The 19,049-nt window shown below is 44.5% G+C and overlaps 1 protein-coding gene across 1 annotated transcript; it reads left to right on the top strand.

The window, feature by feature from the left end:
• The first annotated feature begins 22 nt into the window (after positions 1-22).
• On the top strand, positions 23-9,785 carry LOC121567934 (P2X purinoceptor 5). Its single transcript, XM_041878327.1, has 13 exons — positions 23-877; positions 1,121-1,292; positions 1,558-1,705; positions 6,914-6,985; positions 7,082-7,157; positions 7,237-7,333; positions 7,508-7,603; positions 7,809-7,950; positions 8,168-8,298; positions 8,393-8,486; positions 8,594-8,659; positions 9,022-9,107; positions 9,235-9,785. Exons 2-13 carry the CDS (start codon positions 1,144-1,146, stop codon positions 9,341-9,343), a joined length of 1,266 nt encoding a protein of 421 aa, XP_041734261.1. The 5' UTR covers positions 23-877; positions 1,121-1,143; the 3' UTR covers positions 9,344-9,785.
• The last annotated feature ends 9,264 nt before the right edge of the window (positions 9,786-19,049 follow it).

Genomic DNA, 19,049 nt, shown 5'->3' with positions numbered 1-19,049 from the left:
AGAACTTGCACAATTGGTTGCTGACTAAATACTTTTTTCCCCCACTGTAGGTGTGAATTGCCTCAGCATTTTTGTTTTTAAATGTTTGCTCCAAATAACTAAATACAAAGATTTAATAAATAAAAAATCTGGAAAGCAAAATTTTCCTGTTATAAATCTCAACATGCTTTGTATAAAGGTTAAATAAAGTCTGATGAGTGAGAACATAGAGGGTGGTTAGTTAGAGCAAGGCTTTTCTTCACTATATTCAAAACGGAAATAATAACCTACCTGACATGAGACCTGAGACCTTGTGGTGAAGTGAAGTTACATACTTTACTTCAAACCTTTGACATTTTGCAAACTGTTGACAGCTTTGACATCTTCGCCTCAGATTGAAACCGACACATAGGCCTACTGGTCTGTTATTCATATCTTACCGACTCATGTTTTCCTTCCATGTCATCGCTAAAACCAATAACAAAAGCATCCCTGCCTTTCAAAACGTGGGTTTCATGCAAAAGCAGAAATAATTTACATTCCAGTGTGTACTGGTGTTTTGTACAGAACATCATAGGATGTGGGAAAATGTTGCAACAACTTGCACCTGTGACCTGCACATACACCTCTGCGTCATGTGACTTGTTCTAAGTCTGCCACACATTTCTTGTAAATCACTTTGGACAACTGGTTGTCAACTGAATGCTTTTTGTTGTTGCTATGTGCACAAACTGTCTCTTCTGAAGATTTAAAATCCATGCCACTTGAAACTCATTGGCTGAATTGAAATATGACCTAAGGAAATGATGTCATCAGTACATTGTTTTTCGCATGAAAGCTGATGGGTAGAGACAAGATTTGAACTTGATTCCAGATTTCAATAATCTCGTAGACCAGGGTAAGAAACTAAACTATGATCTCATTTCATTATAATTTTTTATGTGTTTGAATGTATATTTAGAATATAATGAGTGTTACACTAGCACACTGAAATTACTCTGAAATCATCATCAGAACGTTTGCCAATGTAGTTTATTTAGCTCTGGTCATTTTGGCCCCCATGAACAAGTACTGGACTGTGATGGCTTCTGTGGGTTCAACGGTTGTAGTGGCTGTATAACCAACCGACTGTTGTCTTCAGATTTACAGTATCACCACCATGGGATGGCTTCCAATAGCTGGAAAAGCAAAGTTATTTCGAATGTTCTTTCCTACCTTGACTATAAGACAGGAAAATTCATCATTGTAAAAAGCAAGAGAGTCGGCAGTTTGTACAGAGTTATACAATTATCCATCATTGGATACCTTGTTGGGTAAGGGACTCAACAAATACATTTCCACATTTTCAAGATGTATGCCCTTATAACGGTGTAAAGGCATTTGAAATGTTATTAATAAAATACAATCTAGTCCATCTATTTGTTAGTGCATATAAACTTAACGTGTAAAAATATATTCCAACCAATATTTTAAACCCCTATCAGACAGTAACCTCCACATTTTCTAAGCTTTAAACAGATTTGTTTTTATTATCCCCATTGAGATAGTTACATTATATTGTCCTCCTGGTCTACACAGGTATGTATTCCTGAGCAAGAAGTCCTACCAGACCGAAGAGTCTATCCAGAGTGCTGTGATGACCAAACTGAAGGGAGTGGCGGTCACCAACACATCAGAGTCCGGACGGATGGTGTGGGGACCTGTGGACTACGTCATTCCACCCCAGGTCAGACTAACCACAATCCTCTTTAAGTCGTTTGATGTTAATGTTAGCTCTTATTTCTATCTCATCCACTGTGCTTGACTGCTAGAATAAATATAATTATAAACTGAATGCCGATGGTATATCAGATTGTATACCACGGGTATGACCCCAATATTTTTTACTGTTCTAATTACATTGATAACCAGTTTATAATTGCAATAAGCCACCTCAGGGGTTCGTGGTATATGGCCAATATAATAGCAATAAGGCACCTCAGGGGTTCGTGGTATATGGCCAATATACAATGAGGGAAAAAAGTATTTGATCCCCTGCTGATGTTGTATGTTTGCCCACTGACAAAGACATGATCAGTCTATAATTTTAATGGTAGGTTTATTTTGACAGTGAGAGACAGAATAACAACAAAAAAATCCAGAAAAAAGCATGTCAAAAATGTTTTAAATTGATTAGCATTTTAATGAGGGAAATAAGTATTTGACCCCTCTGCAAAACATGACTTAGTACTTGGTGGCAAAACCCTTGTTGGCAATCACAGAGGTCAGACGTTTCTAGTAGTTGGCCACCAGGTTTGCACACATCTCAGGAGGGATTTTGTCCCACTCCAAGGCTGACGTTTGGCAACTCGAACCTTCAGCTCCCTCCACAGATTTTCTATGGGATTAAGGTCTGGAGACTGGCTAGGCCACTCCAGGACCTTAATGTGCTTCTTCTTGAGCCACTCCTTTGTTGCCTTGGCCGTGTGTTTTGGGTCATTGTCATGCTGGAATACCCATCCACGACCCATTTTCAATGCCCTGGCTGAGGGAAGGAGGTTCTCACCCAAGATTTAACGGTACAAGGCCCCGTCCATCGTCCCTTTGATGCGGTGAAGTTGTCTTGTCCCCTTAGCAGAAAAACACCCCCAAAGCATAATGTTTCCACCTCCATGTTTGACGGTGGGGATGGTGTTCTTGGGGTCATAGGCAGCATTCCTCCTCCTCCAAACACGGCGAGTTGAGTTGATGCCAAAGAGCTCGATTTAGGTCTCATCTGACCACAACACTTTCACCCAGTTCTCCTCTGAATCATTCAGATGTTCATTGGCAAACTTCACTTGGGCCTGTATATGTGCTTTCTTGAGCAGGGGGACCTTGCAGGCGCTGCAGGATTTCAGTCCTTCACGGCGTAGTGTGTTACCAATTGTTTTCTTGGTGACTATGGTCCCAGCTGCCTTGAGATCATTGACAAGATCCTCCCGTGTAGTTCTGGGCTGATTCCTCACCGTTCTCATGATCATTGCAACTCCACGAGGTGAGATCTTGCATGGAGCCCCAGGCCGAGGGATATTGACAGTTCTTTTGTGTTTCTTCCATTTGCGAATAATTGCACCAACTGTTGTCACCTTCTCACCAAGCTGCTTGGCGATGGTCTTGTAGCCCATTCCAGCCTTGTGTAGGTCTACAATCTTGTCCCTGACATCCTTGGAGAGCTCTTTGGTCTTGGCCATGGTGGAGAGTTTGGAATCTGATTGAGTGTGCTCCTAATGTGTGCTCCTAATCTCAGCTTGTTACCTGTATAAAAGACACCTGGGAGCCAGAAATCTTTCTGATTGAGAGGGGGTCAAATACTTATTTCCCTCATTAAAATGCAAATCAATTTATAACATTTTTGACATGCGTTTTTCTGGATTTTTTTGTTGTTATTCTGTCTCTCACTGTTCAAATAAACCTACCATTAAAATTATAGACTGATCATTTCTTTGTCAGTGGGCATACGTACAAAATCAGCAGGGGATCAAATACTTTTTTCCCTCACTGTACTTCTTAACAGCACTTTCAACAAGGCAGGTCCTACAGGCCCTAGTTTTGTCGAACCTGGACTACTGTTCAGTTGTGTGGTCAGGTGCCACAAAAAGGGACAATTGGCTCAGAACATGGCAGCACGGCTGGCCCTTGGATGTACACAGAGAGCTAATATTAATAATATGCATGTCAATCTCTCCTGGCTCAAAGTGGAGAAGAGATTGACTTCATCACTACTTGTATTTATGAGAGGTATTGACATGTTGAATGCACCGAGCTGTCTGTTTGAACTACTGGCGCACAGCTCGGACACCTATGCATACCCCACAAGACATGCCACAAGAGGTCTCTTCACAGTCCCCAAATCCAGAACAGACTATGGGAGGCGCACAGTATTACATAGAGCCATGATTACAAGGAACTCTGTTCCTCATCAAGTAATTGATGCAAGCAGTAAAATTAGATAAAAATACACCTTATGGAACAGCTGGGACTGTGAAGCAACACAAACATTGATACAGACACATGCATACACACACACACACACACGTAAACATGGATTTTGTACTGTAGATATGTGGTAGTGGTGGAGTAGGGCACACAGTGTGTTGTGAATGTATTGTAATGTTTTTACAATTGTATAAACTGCCTTAATTTTGCTGGACCCCAGGAAGAGTAGCTGCTGCCTTTGCAGCAGCTAATGGGGATCCATAATAAATACAAATACAAATACCACGGCTAATGGCTGTATCCAGGCACTCCGCGTTGCGTTGTGCGTAAGAACAGCCCTTAGCCGTGGTATATTGGCCATATACCACACCTCCTTGGGCCTTATTGCTTAAATGTAATAAAGGCTGAGACTGCGGTTCCGAAATTAACCGCCCTGTTCCCCCCATGTCCCTCGCCCCGGAAGCGTCATCGTCAGAGCAAAAACTCTGTATCAAATCTGTAGAATGTGTTTCTTTACCTTTACACATAAATTTTTGTGGTCACCCTCCCTTCACATTTCTCACTGTCAGTCATGAATGGTGAAATGTCCGTGCAGCATCGGCATGCCAATATTTGATCTCAATCAATTTAATGGGAATATGCATTTAGATCTTCTTGATATGAAGTTATGAAGCTTCAGATTTTTTGCTATTGTGAAGAGGCTTCCAGAGAATTCGGAACTGGAGCCACTATGTAGAATAAAAAGGAGATAGAGGACAGCCCTTTTAACTCATTTAATTAACATTATATTATTGATAAGCGTCAGTCTGGTATGCTTTTGCAAAATGTAAATTAAATAGTATGTATAAGCTGGAAGTAGAACAAGTGTTGCTGTCCATTAGTTTACTCCAAATAGGGGCATTAGACCGGTGGAAATGTGTCCTTTGGTCTGGAGTCCAAATTTGAGATTTTTGGTTCCAACCGCTGTGTCTTTGTGAGACGCGGTGTGGGTGAACGGATGATCTCCGCATGTGTATTTCCCACCGTGAAGCATGGAGGAGGAGGTGTTATGGTGTGGGGGTGCTTTGCTGGTGACATTGTCTGTGATTTATTTAGAATTCAAGGCACACTTAACCAGCATGGCTACCACAGCATTCTGCAGCGATACGCAATCCAATCTGGTTTGGTCTTAGTGGGACTATCAATTGTTTTTCAACAGGACAATGACCCAACACACCTCCAGGCTGTGTAAGGGCTATTTTATCAAGAAGGAGAATGTTGGAGTGCTGCATCAAATGACCTGGCCTCCACAATCCCCCGACCTCAACCCAGTTGAGATGGTTTGGGATGAGTCGGACGGCAGAGTGAAGGAAAAGTAGCCAACAAGTGCTCAGCATACGTGGGAACTCCTCAGGGAGCTGACCAAGAACCCGATTGTCACTCTGACAGAGCTCTAGAGTTCCTCTGTGGAGATGGAAGAAACTTCCAGAAGGACAACCATCTCTGCAGCACTCCACCAATCAGGCCTTTATGATAGAGTGGCCAGACGGAAGCCACTCCTCAGTAAAAGGCACATGACAGCATGCTTGGAGTTTGCGAAAACCTAAAGACTCTCCGACCATGAGAAACAAGATTCTCCTTCTATTCTCTCTCCCTCACCCTTCTTTCACCCCCACCACCTTGTCGTGACGTGACTTTCACTAATCTGATGACTGTTATTTATCGAATAAACGATCTATGTTTAATTGTTACTCGACTAAATTAATCATGTAACAATTAACTCATTAGGATTTGGGGCACCACGGAAGAAGTTGTTTAACGAGTTACCATCTTCCGAATTAAACCTATCACATCCATAAAACTGTCAACGTATTAATTAATAACCTCTTAGCATATCATAATTCTGAAAGGTCGTAACCTTCTTGGATCTGCAAAAACCCCAGATTGACTTATGATTCAGCACTACAGAAATTGGTTTTAATTATTTATTTACTAGCTAACTAAATAATAACACAGAATAACATACACACTTAATACATGAGAAAAAGGTCCCTAGCGGACTAACAACATGACTGCTTGTTTACCAAAAGAGGGAGGGGTAGAGAGAGAGAGAAAAAGAGAGACACAACACTTATCATACATTTGGAAACTACGCTCACTGTAATCATTTGTGACCGTTCGTGGTGTAAAAACAATGTCCTATCCCGGAACTCGAGTAAATGACGTTACTAAGCTCCACCCGAATGTACTACGCCAGGACATGGAAATCGATTCTATCGTAGTACATGTGGTTTTAATGACATTATGACGGGCAGCTCTGAACAGTTAAAACTGGATTGTAAAGAGCTGATTGCTAGACACTAACAAAAAACACATCATATCTGGCCCTGTGCCCTCGCTGAATCGTGGCATTGAACGCTTTAGCAGGATTCTTGTGTGATTATTGCAGCTCAATGGGTGTAACTTTTGTCAACAATTTCGATACCTTTTGGAAACAAAACACGTTTTATAAGGAGGATGAGATCCACCCAAATCATAGAACAATGCTTGTCTTTCCCAAATGCCAAGAGTGTGCAAAGCTGTCATCAAGGCAAAGGGTGGCTACTTTGAAGAATCTCAAATATAACATATTTGATTTGTTTAACACTTTTTTGGTTACTACATGATTCCATATGTGTTATTTCATAGTTGTGATGTCTTCACTATTATTCCACAATGTAGAACATAGTAAAAATAAAGAAAAACCCTGGAATGAGTAGGTGTGTCCAAACTTTTGACTGGTACTGTATATTTACAAAATAAATATGGGGATTGGAAATTATGCAGACAATTACATTGATGGAAGCCATAATCTGTCTGCAATATTAAAGCTGATTGAATGCAATGTATTGACTTATGTGTCACGTCTCGTGAAGCACATCTTTCTCAAATGTGTGCCACACTTACGCTTATCAGTTGATATCAGGCTGGTTTAACACCCCTTTATTATTTCCAATAGGGGGAAGCAGTTTTTTCCATTGTTACCAATTTTATAGAGACACCAAACCAGAAGTTGGGCAACTGTGCTGAGGTAAGGAAATTCCCTTTCATTGCTTTGTGTTGTCACCTTTAATCACCCTTTTAAAACGGCAATATACTCTGTATTTGGTCTGTATTTGTTTCACAGAGCCCCAATGTGCCAGATGGCCACTGTAAGGGAGATGAAGACTGTGCAGAGGGAGAGTTAGTGGAAGCTGGCCATGGTAGGAATCTTTGAATTTAAACAAATTGAAACGAGAAATTACTCTTCACAAACATACTGTAAAATCTAATTTTCTGTAGGAGTTAGGACAGGCCGCTGCTTGAGAGACAATGGGAAATCCAATGGTATGTGTGAGATATATAGCTGGTGCCCCGTTGAGAGAAGCTGCAAACCACAGTAAGTGCACTCACACAGTTTCACTTTTGTAGCCAGACAACACACACACACACACACATACACACACACACACATGCACGCACACAAACACATACACACACAGGCACATACATGCACGCACACGCATGAGCATGTGTACGCAGTAGTAATGTTCATTCCCTTTCATTCCTTCAGGGGTAGACATAAACACAAGAATATGTTAACGGAAGCTGAAAACTTCACCATCTACATAAAAAATGTCATCCGATTTCCCAAATTCAGTTTCTCAAAGTAAGTTGTCTATGTTAAAACCATGTTAAAACCATCTAAAAACAGACAGATGGTTTTCTGCCAGAGTTTTCTTTAAATGTTTAAATCAATAAACTGGAGCTGGAGTCTTTTAATCTGTTAATATGAAGTATTTCAGAGACTGTTTGCTGTCTGCAATTTGATAAATAAAAACGTTTAACTTTAAAATGTTTCACCCAATTATCAGGGCCAACGTCCAGGACACGGCTGATAAATTCCATTTGAAGAAATGTCACTACGATGAGGCCCTTGAACCCTACTGCCCCATATTCCGTCTGGGAGATATTGTTAACCGAACTGGTCACAGCTTTCAGGACATGGCTTTGATGGTCAGTTTTCACAATTGAAAAGTTTATTTGTCGTTGTTGTTGTTGTTGTTGTTGTTATTGATGATGATGTTGATGAGGATAATGTTTTCAATTACCTTAAGCAGTTAAATGCACACTCTGTACGATGTGCATACCATCAAAGAGTAAGCAACCAACAAAATACATAAATAATGTAAATAATATAGCATTTTGCTATCAATACTCTCTCACTCTCCAGGGTGGTTCAATTGGAATTCTGATTGAGTGGAAGTGTGACCTTGACAGAGATCTCTCAGAATGCCAGCCACGGTACAACTTTACTCGCATTGACATTAACGTGTCCAGAGAGTCCTCAGGATTAAACTTCAGGTGACATACACACACACAGGAAGTTGACACATGACACATAATACTTAATTTGAACATACTTTAATCTTCCACATTTTTGGTACTCTCATAACAGACATGCTCGCTATTACAAAACTGAGTCTGGAGAAATCTACCGAACACAATTCAAAGTGTATGGTATACGCATCAACATCATGGTGCATGGAAAGGTATGAGAAATATGCATTATTCTATGGCTTTTCAGGATAAATGCATCTATTTTGTTTCCTGATGTTTTGATTCCCTTATTGTTACATCCTTCTATTTTCTACTACAGGCTGGAAAGTTCTGTATCATCCCCACCGTTATCAATATAGGCTCAGGACTAGCTTGTATTGGTGGTGTAAGTATTATTCAACAAACCTGTACATACCTGTACAGTCAAAACAATACTTTCAGACCAACTTTTTTTTTTGTTAAGATCACATTTTGTATGGACTATACAAAATGTAATCTGCTATCAATACAGCAGAGGAGGCTAGTGGGAGGAGCTATAGGAGGATGGGCTCATTGTAATGGCTGTAATGGAATAAATGGAACGGTATCCGTTTAATTTATTCCATTCCAGTCATTACAATGAGCCCCTCCTCCTATAGCTCCTCCCACCAGCCTCCTCTGCAATACAGGTATATAGTATATTCTGTATATTTTATTATATAAGATTATATTATATTATATATGTTCATGGACCTCGTTTTGTTGCAGGGGGCCTGGTTCTGCGACTGGATTATTCTCTACCTGATGAAAAATAGGGAGTTCTATAAGCACTGGAAGTTTGAAACACTGAAGAAGTATGGCATTTACAATAAATATTTGTCTGAGTTACAAGACATTTGGAAATATTTTTCCTGGTAACGGAGATTAAGAGAGACTCTTATTATAAAATGTCACGTTATTTTTCCCTCTCCCCTTTTACAGGAAAGACAGCAACACACGTAACATCATAGAACACCATAACAGTACTACAGAGGATATAAAACAAACCCCAGAAGAGCAGCAGCTCACTGACCTATCACCAGAGGTTTAACACCATGGCAGCAGCTCACTGACCTATCACCAGAGGTTTAACACCATGGCACCAGCTAACTGACCTATCACCATAGGTTTAACACCATGGCAGCAGCTCACTGACCTATCACCAGAGGTTTAACACCATGGCACCAGCTCACTGACCTATCACCAGAGGTTTAACACCATGGCAACAGCTCACTGACCTATCACCAGAGGTTTAACACCATGGCAGCAGCTCACGGACCTATCACCAGAGGTTTAACACCATGGCAGCAGCTCACTGACCTATCACCAGAGGTTTAACACCATGGCAGCAGCTCACTTAGCTTTACCTAAAGAAGCCGGTGTAAAATAAACGCCTGAGCGGAATGCCACACATTCTGGTCATGAGGAGAGAGAGAAAAACTGTTGGGGAGGTTCTCTTCTGCACTGTTCAACCAATCCACACTCTTTTTGGATCCAGGTAGAACCCTTTTAGGTTCCAGGCAGAACCCTTTTGGGTTCCATGTAGAACAAAAAAGGGTTCTTCAAAGGGTTCACCTATGGGGACAGCCGAAGAACCCTTTTAGGTCCTAGATAGCACCTTTTTTTCTAAGAGTGCAGTAAATGTGGAGGAGGAGTTAAGATGGAGTGTTGCCTTGTTAATATTCCGGAATGAAACAAATTCAAAGAGCAAGCAAGCACGTGCCGTAGCTAGCTAGCCAGAAATTAGCTAGCATTATCTAGTTATAATGGAATCTCGGACAAAGTTGACACCAACAAAATTGGTATGTGGTGTCTGTCGACTTTGCGGCAAGAACTTCATCTCGAGGAAAGACAGGCACTATCTATAGCACAGGAGGTTGGTGGCACCTTAACTGGGGAGGATGGGCTCGTGGTAATGGATGGAGCGGAATTAGTGGAATGGTATCAAATACATCAAACTCATGGTTTGATGCCATTCCATATGCTCCGTTCCACCCAATATTATGAGCCGTCCTCCCCTCACCAACTTCCACTGATCTATAGGCATCTGCTATATGTTTCACCGGGACTGTAAACAGCAAGGCGCACGTCCAAAAGCAAATCGTTTCTCCTTAAAACCGGATGTTTCCGTGTTCCTTCGACCCTGCTGAGAGTGCTGATAGCCTGGGTGCATGCCTGTTTCTGCTCTCTTGCCAACTCCTTATGGAATTTAAACTCGACCTCATGTGTGACTGCAGATAGGCTTCCTCTGTAGAACTATTCTTGTGTTATTCACTGATGGATAGTTTGTTTTATCACTTTTGTTTTACCATTGTTTGTTTGTTTTATCACTGTATATTGTGTGATTTAGCATACATAGTTTACTATTTTTTAGTAATTGCTGTTAACCTGTATAATCTACAGTACTTTGATTGTATGTTTTACTTTTGTCCTACTTTCATGACCATGTACAGTGGGGAAAAAAGTATTTAGTCAGCCACCAATTGTGCAAGTTCTCCCACTTAAAAAGATGAGAGAGGCCTGTAATGTTCATCATAGGTACACGTCAACTATGACAGACAAATTGAGAAAAACATTTTTTAATGAATATATTTGCTAATTATGGGGGAAAATAAGTATTTGGTCACCTATAAACAAGCAAGATTTCTGGCTCTCACAGACCTGTAACTTCTTCTTTAAGAGGCTCCTCTGTCCTCCACTCATTACCTGTATTAATGGCACCTGTTTGAACTTGTTATCAGTATAAAAGACACCTGTCCACAACCTCAAACAGTCACACTCCAAACTCCACTATGGCCAAGACCAAAGAGCTGTCAAAGGACACCAGAAACAAAATTGTAGACCTGCACCCAGCTGGGAAGACTGAATCTGCAATAGGTAAGCAGTTTGGTTTGAAGAAATCAACTGTGGGAGCAATTATTAGGAAATGGAAGACATACAAGACCACTGATAATACCTCCCTCGATCTGGGGCTCCACGCAAGATCTCACCCCGTGGGGTCAAAATGATCACAAGAACGGTGAGCAAAAATCCCAGAACCACACGGGGGGGACCTAGTGAATGACCTGCAGAGAGCTGGGACCAAAGTAACAAAGCATACCATCAGTAACACACTACGCCGCCAGGGACTCAAATCCTGCAGTGCCAGACGTGTCCCCCTGCTTAAGCCAGTACATGTCCAGGCCCGTCTGAAGTTTGCTAGAGTGCATTTGGATGATCCAGAAGAGGATTGGGAGAATGTCATATGGTCAGATGAAACCAAAATAGAACTTTTTGGTAAAAACTCAACTCGTCGTGTTTGGAGGACAAAGAATGCTGAGTTGCATCCAAAGAACACCATACCTACTGTGAAGCATTGGGGTGGAAACATCATGCTTTGGGGCTGTTTTTTCTGCAAAGGGACCAGGACGACTGATCCGTGTAAAGGAAAGAATGAATGGGGCCATGTATCGTGAGATTTTGAGTGAAAACCTCCTTCCATCAGCAAGGGCATTGAAGATGAAACGTGGCTGGGTCTTTCAGCATGACAATGATCCCAAACACACCGCCCGGGCAACGAAGGAGTGGCTTAGTAAGAAGCATTTCAAGGTCTTGGAGTGGCCTAGCCAGTCTCCAGATCTCAACCCCATAGAAAATCTTTGGAGGGAGTTGAAAGTCTGTGTTGCCCAGGGACAGCCCCAAAACATCACTGCTCTAGAGGAGATCTGCATGGAGGAATGGGCCAAAATACCAGCAACAGTGTGTGAAAACCTTGTGAAGACTTACAGAAAACGTTTGACCTGTGTCATTGCCAACAAAGGGTATATAACAAAGTATTGAGAAACTTTTGTTATTGACCAAATACTTATTTTCCACCATAATTTGCAAATAAATTCATTAAAAATCCTACAATGTGATTTTCTGGATTTTTTTTTCTCATTTTGTCTTTCGTAGTTGACGTGTACCTATGATGAAATTACAGGCCTCTCTCATCTTTTTAAGTGGGAGAACTTGCACAATTGGTGGCTGACTAAATACTTTTTTTCCCCACTGTATGATTTCGTTTAATTTCATTTCAAAATTGTTCATTTATTGTTAGAATATTTCATTATTTTTGACTAATAAAAGTATTTGTTTCATTTAAGCACATGTATTACTCTTAAATGTAATCTCAATAGATCATTGTGGGTTTGAATTATGGGACTAATGGCAAAAACCACATTCACTGCCGTTGGCAGGCATATAGGCCTACATGATACAGCAAAAAGTGAAGAGATCTATCTTTTCCACCGTTACAAAGAAAATGTTGTTGTGAATCAGGAAAATGTATGGTTCTGGTGGCAGATCAGTTGGTCATATCAGAGTTGGTTAGGGTAATAGAAGGGTTTAGTCGGATAACTATGGCAACACATACATACAAAGGTACAGTACAGAACACCATAAAGTATCATATGCTAATGAACTTGACAGTTTTGCCATTGATGCTTGCTCTATCTATCTAGAATCAAGACTAGACAAGAATTGAGTGAATGAGCAAACTGGTATTTTATGCTGTCTTGTCTGGTCACTGATCACTTGTGAGGTAACACCTTATGACATACTTTCTGGGTAATTTAGCTGAATTAGTGAAAGATGATGGCACACCAATAGACTACATATGAAGATGTGTTAGATTAAGATATTCAAGTAACCTTTCAGGTATCAATATTACATTATTTAAATTAGGATAGGATGAACTTTAATGTCCCTGAGGGGTAAATTGTATTTGGCACACAGTACTGGTGTGTACAAAATAGACACTGTACATTACACACCCAAAATAATATATACAAATGAAATGCTCCAGGTATCATTCTGTAAGAATTACCTAGGCTTTTTTATTTTAATCATGAAAAGTATGAAAAGTCATAGACATTCTAGAACAACTACAATGCTATTCCTCTAGTCTAGTGGGAGGAGCAGGACAGACATAATCCTCCCGTTCAGTATGGCCCTCCCCTTTGCTTTATCTAACCCCAAGCCTAACAACAGTGTTCGTCACCGTTCTCATGATCATTGCAACTCCACGAGGTGAAATCTTGCATGGAGCCCCAGGCCGAGGGAGATTGACAGTTCTTTTGTGTTTCTTCCATTTGCGAATAATCGCACCAACTGTTGTCACCTTCTCACCAAACTGCTTGGCGATGGTCTTGTAGCCCATTCCAGCCTTGTGTAGGTCTACAATCTTATCCCTGACATCCTTGGAGAGCTCTTTGGTCTTGGCCATGGTGGAGAGTTTGGAATCTGATTGATTGATTGCTTCTGTGGACAGGTGTCTTTTATACAGGTAACAAGCTGAGATTAGGAGCACTCCCTTTAAGAGTGTGCTCCTAATCTCAGCTCGTTACCTGTATAAAAGACACCTGGGAGCCAGAAATCTTTCTGATTGAGAGGGGGTCAAATACTTATTTCCCTCATTAAAATGCAAATCAATTTATAACATTTTTGACACGCGTTTTTCTGGATTTTTGTGTTGTTATTCTGTCTCTCACTGTTCGAATAAACCTACCATTAAAATTATAGACTGATCATGTCTTTGTCAGTGGGCAAATGTATAAAATCAGCAGGGGATCAAATACTTTTTTCCCTCACTGTATGTTACAGCCTTATTCTAAAATTGATTAAATAATTGTTTTTCCTCATCAATCTTCACACAAAACCCCATAATGACAAAGCAAAAACAGGTTTTTCAAATTTTTTGCAAATGTATTACAGATAAAAAACAGAAATACCTTATTTACATAAATATTCAGACCCTTTGCTATGAGACTCGAAATTGAGCTGGGGTGCATCCTGTTTCCATTGAGCATCCTTGAGATGTTTCTACAACTTGATTGGAGTCCACCTGTGGTAAATTCAATTGATTGGACATGATTTGGGAAGGCACACACTTGTCTATATAAGGTCCCACAGTTGACAGTGCATGTCAGAGCAAAAACCAAGCCATGAGGTTGAAGGAATTGTCCGTAGAGCTCCGAGACAGGATTGTGTCGATGCACAGATCTGGGGAAGGGTGCCAAAACATTTCTGCATCATTGAAGGTCCCCAAGAACACAGTGGCCTCCATCACTCTTAAATGGAAGAAGTTTGGAATCACCAAGATTCTTCCTAGAGCTGGCGGCCCGGTCAAACTGAGCAGTCAGGGAAGAAAGGCCTTGGCCAGGGAGGTGGCCAAGAACCCGATGGTAACTCTGACAGAGCTCCAGAGTTCCTCTGTGGAGATGGGAGAATCTTCCAGAAGGACAAACAGCTCTGCAGCACTCCACCAATCAGGCCTTTATGGTAGAGTGGCCAGACGGAAGCCACTCCTCAGTAAAAGGCACATGACAGTCCTCTTGGAGTTTGCCAAAAGGCACTTAAAGGACTCTCAGACAATGAGAAACAAGATTCTCTGGTCTGATGAAACCAAGATTTAACTCTTTGGCCTGAGTGCCAAACGTCATGTCTGGAGGAAACCTGGCACCATCCCTATGGTGAAGCATGGTGGTGGCAGAATCATGCTGTGAGGATGTTTTTCAGTGGCAGGGACTGGGAGACTAGTCAGGGTCGAGGGAAAGATGAACGGAGCAAAGTACAGAGAGATCCTTGATGAAAACCTGCTCCAGAGTGCTCAGGACCTCAGACTTGGGCGAAGGTTCACCTTCAACAGGACAACGACCCTAAGCACACAGCCAAGACAACGCAGGAGTGGCTTCGGGACAAGTCTCTGAATGTCCTTGAGTGGCCCAGCCAGAGCCCGGACTTGAACCCGGTTGAACACCTCTGGAAAGACCTGAAAATAGCTATGCAGCGACGCTCCCCATCCAACCTGACAGAGCTTGAGATATTGCGTGCCAGTGAGATCCATCCTGAAGTTGTAATGTTGCAGGCCCTAGCTGTCATTCCACTCTCAGGGGCTTGGACCAAAATGAGGAGAGCTTGTTCCGACGGTTGTCAGTTTTGATCTGCACCCAGTCCTGGGCCTTCAGGCTTGGTTGTTTCACTCTGTGAGACGTGTCATAACATTGTTTCATCCATTGCTGTGCCGCTCCAACATAGGCTTGCCTTGCTGCAGCAGGCTTGTTCTTTTGTTTTGGGCAGAGGCAGTCCAAAGGGAGTTTCAGTTCCCTGCCAATTATCAGGGAGGCAGGAGACACCCCAGTTGTGGAGTGCTTGGTAGCCTTGATGTGGAGTAGTGTAAGGCACAGAGCATCAAAAGGTCGTCCCTCAGCCAAGTAGGCCCGTATTCCTTCCTTCAGGGTCCTGTTCAAGAGTTTCATCCCCCCGTTTGCTTGAGGGTAGTACACAGCTGTCCGGGTGTGCTTGCTGGATTGCTTTTCAAGGTACACAGACAGATAATTCGAGACAAACTGGGGGCCATTGTCTGTCGCAACCCCCACTGACAGAACAGCTTATCAAGTGTTTGGATGATCATCTGTGAGGTGTTAGAGGACAACGGCATGGCTTTTACCCATTTCGAATGCAAGTCATGAATGACCAGTAGGTATCTTGCGTGTGCTGGGGCCCCATGCAACTCGCCACATATATCCACCTCCAGGTGGTCCCAGGGAGCCTTTGGCCATTCCACTGTTTTCAATGGTGCAGGAGTGGGTCTGCCCGATTTCCCAATCATCAGGCATGCTGTGCAGTCCTTCACAAGGGACTCAATGTGTTTGTCAATATTTTGCCACCAGACCGTGTCCCTGCACCGTTGCTTCACCTTAACGATGCCCAGGTGCCCCTCATGTGCCACGCGAAGCGTAGTTTGGAAGAAACCGTAAGTAGTATGTTGCCATGCCGAGGAATGACGCCAGCTGTGCTGCGGACTGAGGCTCAGGTAAGGTGAGAATAGCATCCACATGGGACAGGATGGGGGGGATGCACTGGCTGGAGAGCCTGTATCCAAGAAACTCAATGTCTGAAACCCCGAACACACACTTTTCTGTGTTGAGTCTGGCCCCGTTTTCGAAGAGCTGAAAAAACACCTGCTGCAAGTGAGCATCGTGCTCTGTCTGTGATGCACCGTGCACCACAATGTCATCCAGATAGATTGACACTCCATGGATGCCTGCCAAGAGAAGAGTCATAATCTTCTCGAAACAGGTGGGTGCAGAGCTGAGTCCAAATGGCATGTGTTTGTACCTGAACAGCCCCCTGTGTGTTATGAACGCAGTGAGATCTCAACTCTCATGTGCCAGGGGAACCTAGAGGTATCCCTGCCTCAGGTCTAGTTTGCTGAATACTGTGGAGGCATAAAAATGGGTTGTGAGCGCCTCAGCGGTTGGTAGTGAGTACTTGTTGGGGATAATCGCTTTGTGCACGGCCCTGAGGTCCCATGCAGATCCGAAGATCACCATTTTTCTTGAGCGCAATGACCAAGTTTGAGACCCATGGCGAGGCGTCAATGGGCTTGATGATGTCATCCTCCAGGAGGTTGTCAAGTCCCTTGTCAATGAAACCTCCGCAATGGCTGGATTACTGGCTTGACCTCTTTGTTGACTGTAGGCCGATGGACGAAACTTCTAAGGTGACCTAGCCCCTCAAACAGTTGTGAGTACTCCGCAGGCACTGGTGTAGGCAAGTGCTGCACATGTGTGACACTCTGGCTCCATGGACTTTATTATTGAGCCAGGGTTGTTCATTTTCCTTGTTTGGGTGTATTTCTATGTTGGGTATTCTGGTTGTTTCATTTCTATGTGTGGTGATTGTTCGTGATTATTCAGGTGACTCCCAATCGGAGGTAACGAGTGACAGCTGTCGGCTCGTTATCTCTGATTGGGAGCCATATTTATACTGTGTGTTTTCTCGTGGGTATTGTGGGTTTTTGTTCCATGTTTCTGTCAGTGTTACAGAGGACTTCACTATCGTCATTTGTTGTTTTTTTGTGGTTGCTTTATTAAATAAAGTCATCATGTTCACTCCACGCGCTGCGTATTGGTCCGCTTCTTCAGACGATCGTGACAGAAAAACCCACCATAGAAGGACCAAGCAGCGTGTCCAGGAGCAAGACAGCTGGACATGGGAGGAAGCGCCTGGTAAGGAGCTCGAGAGGCTGGCGATGGCCCAGGTGGGCAAATCGTGGTCCTGGGCGGACATGCTCGGGGGCAAGGGACCTTGGGGGAAGATCAAGGCCCTGGCGAGAGAGGAGCAACGGCGTCAGCAGGGCCATCATCGTTGGAAGGACGAGAGGCAACCCCAAAAAGTTTTTGGGGGGGGGCACATGGCTTGGACGACGGGGCTAACGGAGGCAGAGAAGGGGCGAATTCAAGAGGCATCCAGGTTAAGGGGGTTTACTGGCCAAAGTAGGGAAAGGAGATGTAGAGGCACGGCGTGAGAGACTGAGGTGTGTATCCAGTCCGGTCCGGCCCGTTCCAGTTCCCGGGGTAGAGCCAGTGGTGTGTGCCTCCAGTACGGTCCGGCCTGTTACGACCCCTCGCACCAAGGATACGGTGCGCTTCGCCAGCCCGGCCCGGCCTGTTCCGGCCACTCGCACCAGGGATACGGTGCGCTTCGCCAGCCCAGCCCGGCCTGTTCCGGCCACTCGCACCAGGGATACGGTGCGCGTCACCAGCCCTTTCCCACCAGTGCCTACACCACGCCCCAAGCCTCCTGTGTGTCTCCCGAGTCCTGTGCGTCCTGTTGCTGCTCTCCGCACTAGGCTTAATGTGAGTCCCCAGGGTCCAGCATGCCCTGTTCCGGCTCTCCGCACTAGCCCTTATGTGCGTCCCCCAGGGCCAAGCATGCCCTGTTGCTGCTTCCCGCACTAGCCCTGAGATGCGTGTCCTCAGCCCGGTACCTCCAGTTCCGGCACCACGCATCAGGCCTACGGTGCGTCCCCAGGGCCAAGCATGCCCTGTTGCTGCTTCCCGCACTAGCCCTGAGATGCGTGTCCTCAGCCCGGTACCTCCGGTTCCGGCACCACGCACCAGGCCTACGGTGCGCCTCAGACGGCCAGAGTCTGCCGTCTGCCCAACGGGGCCTGAACTGCCCGTCTGCCCAACGGCGCCTGAACTGCCCGTCTGCCCAACGGCGCCTGAACTGTCCGTCTGCCCAACGCCGTCTGAACTGTCCGTCTGCCCAACGCCGTCTGAACTGCCCGTCTGCCCAACGCCGTCTGAACTGTCCGTCTGCCCAACGCCGTCTGAACTGCCCGTCTGTACTGAGCCTGCAAAGCCGCCCGTCTGCCATGAGCCTTCAGAGCCGTCCGAAAGACCGGAGCCGCTAGAGCTCTCCGCCAGACAGGATCAGCCAGAGCCTTCCGCCAGACAGGATCAGCCAGAGCCTTCCGCCAGACAGGATCAGCCAGAGCCTTCCGCCAGACAGGATCAGCCAGAGCCTTCCGCCAGACAGGATCAGCCAGAGCCTTCCGCCAGACAGGATCAGCCAGAGCCTTCCGCCAGACAGGATCAGCCAGAGCCTTCCGCCAGACAGGATCAGCCAGAGCCTTCTGCCAGACAGGATCAGCCAGAGCCTTCCGCCAGCCAGGATCCGCCAGAGCCGTCCAGCCAGGATCCGCCTGAGCCAGCCAGCCAGGATCCGCCAGCTAGTCAGGTACTGTCCCTTAGCCCGGTGCTGCCCCTTAGCCCGGTGCTGCCCCTTAGCCCGGTGCTGCCCCTTAGCCCGGTGCTGCCCCTTAGCCCGGTGCTGCCCCTTAGTCCGGTGCTGCCTCTAAGTCCGGTGCTGCCCCTTAGTCCGGTGCCGCCCCTTAATCCAGGTGGGTTTAGTTGGGGGGTGGTCATGTGGAGGGGGCTACGGAAGCG

Source organism: Coregonus clupeaformis, chromosome 6 (assembly GCF_020615455.1).
Source record: "Coregonus clupeaformis isolate EN_2021a chromosome 6, ASM2061545v1, whole genome shotgun sequence".
NCBI lineage: Eukaryota > Metazoa > Chordata > Actinopteri > Salmoniformes > Salmonidae > Coregonus > Coregonus clupeaformis.
The sequence above is the reverse complement of the archived record's forward strand: the minus strand, read 5'-3'. Positions and strand labels throughout refer to the sequence as shown.